This window comes from Lipotes vexillifer, unplaced genomic scaffold (assembly GCF_000442215.2).
Source record: "Lipotes vexillifer unplaced genomic scaffold, Lipotes_vexillifer_v1.1 scaffold636, whole genome shotgun sequence".
NCBI lineage: Eukaryota > Metazoa > Chordata > Mammalia > Artiodactyla > Lipotidae > Lipotes > Lipotes vexillifer.
The window spans coordinates 1,773,185-1,780,190 of NW_006786547.1; the positions used below are offsets into that span (position 1 = coordinate 1,773,185).

A 7,006-nucleotide genomic window follows, 5' to 3' on the forward strand; every position below is an offset into this window, starting at 1 on the left:
GGGGACGCGGGCCGGGCGGCGGCGGGGCGCGGGGGGCGCGGGCGGTCGGTGCCCCGCGGCCCCACGCGGGTCCCGGGCGCGGCGAGGGGCGCGGCGCCTTTGTCCCGCCCGGTCCGGCGCGGCCGGCGCTGCAGCGGCCCTTTTGTGTGCAGATGGTGGACGCGGGCGGCTGCCCGATCGGGGAGGGCTGGAGGAGGATGGAGGCCGCGCCCGACGGCGCCGTGGACATCGTGCCGCTGGACCGCTACGACCCGGCGCGGGCCAAGATCGCCGCCAACCTGCAGTGGATCTGCGCCAAGGCCTATGGCCGAGGTGGGCCTGGGGCGCGGGGGAGGGGCCGGGCCTTTGTGCAGTGTCCCCGGCGTGCGGGGCGCGGAGGCGCGGGCTGGCCCGGTGCGCTCTGCGCTCGCGTCGGGGGGCGCGCGGGTCCTGCAGGTGCGGCCGGGGATCGGCGCTCCCCTGCGCTCGCGGGCTGAACCTCTCCTGTTCGGGCGGGTTGGGCGGGAGAGTCCAGGGCAGAAACCCTCGACCGGCCTTTCTCGATTCTTACCAAATGTCAGGTGTGGAATTCCCTAACGAGCATTCCTTTTAAATGGGTAGGGTTTCATCCGAATCATTACCTTCGGTTAATTGCTGTTTCTAAGAACTAGATAACCTTGTTATTGGTCAGGCCCTAATGTGTTTAGTGGATTAAGACGCTCCGATTTCCGGCTCTTGGAATCCTACAGACCAAGTGATTCTCCTGATTGCTTGGCTCCGAAGGCCGTCTTTGATTAATTTCAGGTGCTTCGTTTCAGGTACGAAATTGAGTGCCGTGTAATCTTTAAATTTGAAGCATTTGTTTAAAAATTGCCTCTTTTCTGGTGAAAACGTTCCTGTTTGTAGAGTGAGACCGAAGTGGAGAGAGAACCGTTTCAAAAGAGAGTCTGGTTGACTGGTTTTGAAACTTGCTGAGCGGGCGTTTCCCGGTGACAGGATCTCACCGGTTGGAGTGGCCTGTGCTATGGATGGACTCGTCATGAGGATAAACACGCCCTGCAAGTCCTAGGGATTAAATGCAGCGCCTCATTTTAAGTTGGTTTTGTAGCGTGCAAGGAGAGTTTCCCCCTTTATTTTGTAGTTTTCAGCGTTACAGTTCTTTTTTATACTTCCACCAAGCTTTATCCAGTTGCACGTAGTGTGATGGGGAAACAGTGATTTTGGGAAAATACAGAATTGATGAAAAGCACGTATGAAGTTTTAGAGTTAGGGACAGTGAACGAGTCATCCCGGAGCGGCCACTTAAGTATGGAGCGGCCAGTTTAAGGAAAAGGCTGTGACGGTTGAGCTTTGCAGGGCAGTGTGCGGCTGTCCCAACTCCGTGGCCTCCCCTTACACACACCTCATGTCTCGTGTTGGCTGTTGGTTTGCTTTTCTTTATATTTCAGCACATTTGTTTACATCGCTAAACTCTTGCGGTTTAGTTTTACGTGTTTTTGCACCTGTCATGGCGACCGCTTTATTCTCATCAGGTTCTTGGATTCTTCCTAGCTTCCTCCCGTCTTCCCCACCTTGCTTTTTCACTGCTGTGTAGTATTTCACAGGAAGCCTGTTCACCGTTCCTGGGCGCTGGCTGGGTTCCAATTCTCTGCTCTCAAGCACAGTGCGTTCTTGGGCATGGCTCTTGGGGCACATGTGCAAAGTTTCACTCCTGTGTGTATTTTTAAGATTTTTGCATATGGAGGTGGCTCAGGTTCTGGTACTGAATGCTATATAGACACAGATGCTTTTGAAAAGCCCTCTCGTTGTTTGCTTTCCAATTTCTTCAGCTTAGTGAATGCATTTTTATCTTGTTGCATTTAGCTTTGGCATTCAGCATGGGATTTGTCAGCTCTCTGGCAATAAATATGCATCTCTTTCGGTGTCACTGTTGGATTAGTCGGGTTTTGTTTCCAGTACCAAGTCACTCTTTAATACTTGTTGACTCTTCAGATAACTAATTCAAAAGCTGATATTAAAATTGGCTTTAAAGTTTTGAAATGACTGAAGGTGTGTATTTATAGAACAGAACGTGGGCAGGAGCTGCAGGAGACTAGAGGCTGTCTGAGGCTCTAAGACTGGGCTGCACGTTGCCCATCCGTTGGCTGGGGTGTGCTCATCAAACTGATCTCAGGAGGTCTGCTTTCCAGTCATTTTTGCAAAATGAGAATGCTTTTCCACTCTGTACCTTGCTTCAGGAAGGGGAGCCGGTGTATTTTTTCTTTTTTTTTCTAACTGAGTGCTGCTCTTTAAATATTTGGGTGATCCCATTTCAGATGACGGAAAAGACTCGCCTGGGCTCAGCTGAAGTGATTTCTTCTATTTAGTGGGTGTGGGGGGGTCACAGCCTGGGTGGGAGGTTCCCTGCTACCCAGCGTGGGGTGCTGTCTTTCAGGAGACAGGGTGGGGAGGGGGTTTTGTGAGGATAGTGTGGATCTTTCCCCCCAGAACTCTTCCTAATCCAGGGGCCTGTTCTTTGTTTCGTCTTCTGGACATCTCCATGTGCGTCTCCAGCTTAGTTTTCAGTTAATTAGACCTGGCAGTTTCAGTCTGCATGCTTTGATTGTAAATCAGCTTTTGGTGGGGATGATGGTGGACGTGGCTTAAATCTTTACTTGTTACACAATTTTCCATTAGGTAGCTAAATGAAACCCAGCACTGTTTGTATAGGCACTGCAAGCATGCGGACACACTCCAGGGCTAGGTGCTCTGAGGCTGCCTTGTTTTTGCGTTTGCCTTTTGGGACTCTCTCTGCATCCCCAAGGCCACCGTCTGCCATTTGGAGTAAGTGGGGAGGCTCAGGAGCTCACCCTTGGCCAGGCCTGGAGGAGGCATATGGTTGTGCAGAAACGTTTCCTCCAGTTTTCTGCATCTGGTGCCACAGCCAAGAACTGTGGGCCGGCTTGTGCTTTTATTTTTAGATTTTTCTCCTCTTTTTTGGGTTAACTCTCGTTTCGTGGACAGTGTTTTAATTATTTCTTCAGAAATAATATATTGGATGTGTGGAAAGTTGCTCACTTAAAAGTGTCAGTAAGGAGTAGTAGGACCTGCTTAGCTGGAGTATTTTCATGTCCTTTTGGGTGAAAGTTGTAGTGAATTTGGTAAAGTTTACGGGTGTGACTTGGACGTTTACTTTACGGAATAGAGTGCTGGACTGGAGCTACTGCATTCCTGGCTTTTGATTGTAGTCCATGACCTTAGGAAACCTAAAGGTATTTGGGCCTTGGTTTCAGGGACAGTGGGGGAGTAATAGCTTTTGTTATCTTCCAAGGACAATGTTGAAAAAGTGACCCAGGGAAAGTACTAGAAGGCACTCGGCTACTCGCAAGTGTGTTGCTGTGTAGCTCAGTGGTGGTCATTTCGCCCCCCTGAGGAGCCCTGGAAACCAAGTTGCAACTCACCATGAGCTGAGCTGCCCTGAACCACGCCAGACTGGACCCTGTAGGGGCCACCAGAGTCACCCTTCCCTTTTTACCAGCAGTCAGCTGGGACTGGGAGGGGCCACAGGGCTGTCCGGGGCCCACTGCTAGTGAGGGGTGGACACTCTTGTCCTTCCACAATCTTGTTAATTAAACCACTGATTTGGAAACCACCTTGTGGGAAGGGAAATCTGTGCAGCCATGGGCGGGGTATTTGTAACCAAGCCGCTGCCGGCCGTCTCATTACTTAGACCACAAGGACAGCTCGGGCTCTCTGTTTGCTTAATTGATATTAGGAGCAAAATCCCTTCGTTGTCAACTCCAGAGGGTCACCACCTTCCTTTGTTGTCTGATGTTTGGCTAAAAGGGAGCACGTGCTCAGCACTCCTCTCCCGGCCCAGAACTGGAAATGAAATCGGCCGCTGCTCTTGCCCCTGGACTAGCTGGGGAACAGTGGCTGCTCGAGTCTCGGTGGGGAGGCCCTCGTTCGTAAGCACGTTGGCAAGTTTCTTTGATGTGATGATTTGCTCAGATTATTGGTTATTGAGTTAGATTTTATATTTTAATAGTCTTTTGTTTATAGCACGGGATTTTTTTTTTTTTTTTTGCGGTACGCGGGCCTCTCACTGTTGTGGACTCTCCCGCTGCGGAGCACAGGCTCCGGACACGCAGGCTCAGCGGCCATGGCGCACGGGCCCAGCCGCTCCGCTGCACGTGGGATCCTCCCGGACCGGGGCACGAACCCGTGTCTCCTGCATCGGCAGGCGGACTTTCAACCGCTGCGCCACCAGGGAAGCCCCTTAGCACGGGATTTGAGTGCTGCTTAGTTGGGAGCTTACAGAGCAGCCTGGGTGCATCTGCTCAGTAGTACTAGGTACTGTGGGGGTCAGGTCGCTGGCTGGCATTGTAGCCTGACCTTCCGCTCTGCTTGGGTATGCTGAGAACCGCCTGGTGTCTGAGGTCAGGGGTTAGGGTTATCCCATTTAGTGCCATGTCTGCAGGACAGAGTCAGGGCTCACATACTTGTCAGATTGGTGATAGAGTTGGAAATGCCTTTGAAACAGGTGGAATAGAAAGATTTCTGTCCTGGTGGCCGTACGTGGATGAATTTTCATTTCTAAAGCTATAGCAGTTTGTACAAGTTCCCTTTCCTGTCCTGATGCCACAAATTAAATATTAGCCAAGGAATGTAGATCTGTCTTTAAGTTCAGACTTTGAATCTGAGTGACCCTCAGAAGGGTCGGTCACCGTTGTGCTTTAGGGTGTTAAATTTGTGTAAGTATTCTTACAAAAAGCCCTTAATATTTTCTTTGTATTACATTTATCCTCCTAATAGCGTATAGGCTTCTGCTGTTGATTTTTTGGCGGCTGTATCACCATTATATGCGCCAGTCTCCTGTTTTACTTCCTGCTTCAACTGTTGAAAACCTCAGATTGCTGTCATTTTTCATCCAATCACAGGGTGACCAGGATGGAGCCAATATTACATTCATTCAGCCCGTAACAGCTGTCATGTGCATAATTGTGTTTTGCACTGCAGGAAGTGCAAGGGGGGAAATTGTATGATGTTATCTCTTGAGTTGCTTAAAAGTCACACGAATTATTGACACATACAAAGGAAAATGAAATAATGCAAGGACTGAGAAATGGCAGCATGGCGTTAGTCCACGAGCTGTCTTGAGGTAGAATATGGAACTGTCAGGTGGGCACACAGGGACCAGGGCTGCAGGGGGCAGTGGTCACTGTGGGAGGGCTGCCTGGGGAGGCTCCGTGGGGAGACGGGCTTTGAAGGGTGGCTGATATGTGGAACACCACCCCCAAGAGTAGAGCAGAGCGCACCTGGCAGGTTCCGTGCAGAGGAAGGAGAGCTCTTGGGCCCTGAGTCGGTTAACCTTGTTGTGACAGAGGATTTGTGGACCGAAATAGTAGGTGGTTAGTTTGGAAAATAGTGAGGGCCAGATTGTTCACGGAGTTCCAGGCTGGCTAGCGAGTTCCTTCACGATGTATATGCCTCGGAAGGTTTTCGCGTAGGGTGGTGATGGGATGAGAGACAGCCTGGCAAGATTCTTCTAGCAGGTTAGAGTGGGAAGAGGCTGTAATCAGTGGAGTATCCAGGAGCTCGTCTTAGCCCGTTCAGGCTGCTGTAGAGACTGGGTGGCTTAAGAACAACAGACATTTATTTCTCATGATTTTGGAGGGTGGTAGGTAGTTCAAGATCAAGGTGCCGGTAGATTCGGTGTCTGGTGAGAGCCTGCTTCCTGATTTGTAGACGGCCGTCTTCTCGCTGCGCCCTCATGGCAGAAAGGGTGCGGGAGCTTCCTTATATGGGCTCAGATCCCATTCATGAGGGCTCCACCCTCATGACCTAATCGCCTTCCCAAAGCCCCATCTCCTAATACCTTCTTCACCTTGGGGGTTAGGTTTCATTAGGTGAATTTTGGGGGACACACACATTAAGTCCATTGCAGAGCTGACGTCGCTTTGGCTTGAAGGACCAAGGTCTTGGCCAGTTTGTCGGCAGTGGGAGTTAGAAAGGTAGGTTGGGCCAACAGATATTAGGAAAGCAGAGTCGTCGAGACTGGGCTGCTGATGAGGTGGGCTGGCAAAGTGGGCAAGCAGGCGGAAGGGTCAGCTGGGAGGCCACCTGGAGCCTGTGGTGCCCTTGATGGGAATATTTAGTCTTTATTCCCTGGAGCTTTCCTGCTTTCATGGCTTTGTTGTCACATAGAGAGAGGTGATCTTTGAGTTTTATTTCTGTTTCTGATTTCTTTCGTGTTCCCTCACCTAGCCCTCTCTTTCTTATTGTCCATGCTAACTAGTTCACTTAAATATCCCCCAGTCACTGTCCTCCAGTTATTTCAAACTCAGGCAAAAGTAAACTTGAATCAGTTCAGCTGAACAGTACGTTGTGACCTGTGGGGTCCTCAGCGTGCTTCTCAGGGCTCACGGGGTGCTGGCCGTGGCCTTGCAAACGTAGACCTGTGATGCAAGGCCAAGGAGACTAGTGCCTGAGAGTGGAGCACGTGCTCTGGCAGAGCAGGTAAGGGAGGGTGAGAAAATCCCCTGAGGGAATCTGGAAAGTTCCATTCAAGAAGGTAAAGCTGAGTGTGCGGCTCAGGTGGGTAAGAACTGAGTGAAGGGAAGGGAACAGAGAACCGGGACGAGGAAGGCGGGGAGAGTGCTGCCTCCTCCAGGCTATAAGGGAAAAGCACAGCGCTCTAGGTGGGATGGAATGTGAACTTAGCTGCTGCAGAGTTGAGATGAATGTAAGATGAATGTAGATTGGACAGAACGCCTAAGGGCCAGGTCTTGGAATACCTTGAACGGCTGATAATTTGGGGTTTTTTGTTGTATGTGAATTGGGGAGCCAATGAAGATTTCTCAGGAGGGAAGAGATGTATTAAACCTTGGCTTTTTAGAGAAGTCTCTGTAGGATGGGTTAATGCCCATTGTTGGGTATACAGTGAAGAATTTTATTTTGCACCTTTGAGAAAACGAACTTCATTGAGATGTACTTTACATACAATAAAATGCACGCTTTTTTTTTTTTTTTTGCGGTACGCGGGCCT

At 50.4% G+C, this 7,006-nt stretch overlaps 1 protein-coding gene across 1 annotated transcript in view; it reads left to right on the top strand.

Annotated features, from left to right (window-relative positions):
- Nucleotides 1–152: 152 nt before the first annotated feature.
- Nucleotides 153–7,006, top strand: part of CAMSAP1 (calmodulin regulated spectrin associated protein 1) — a 53,331-nt gene continuing 46,477 nt past the window's right edge. Inside the window, exon 1 of the mRNA XM_007458987.1 lies at nt 153–312. Coding sequence (XP_007459049.1) covers nt 153–312 — 160 coding nt within the window. The remainder of the gene's footprint in view (nt 313–7,006) is intronic.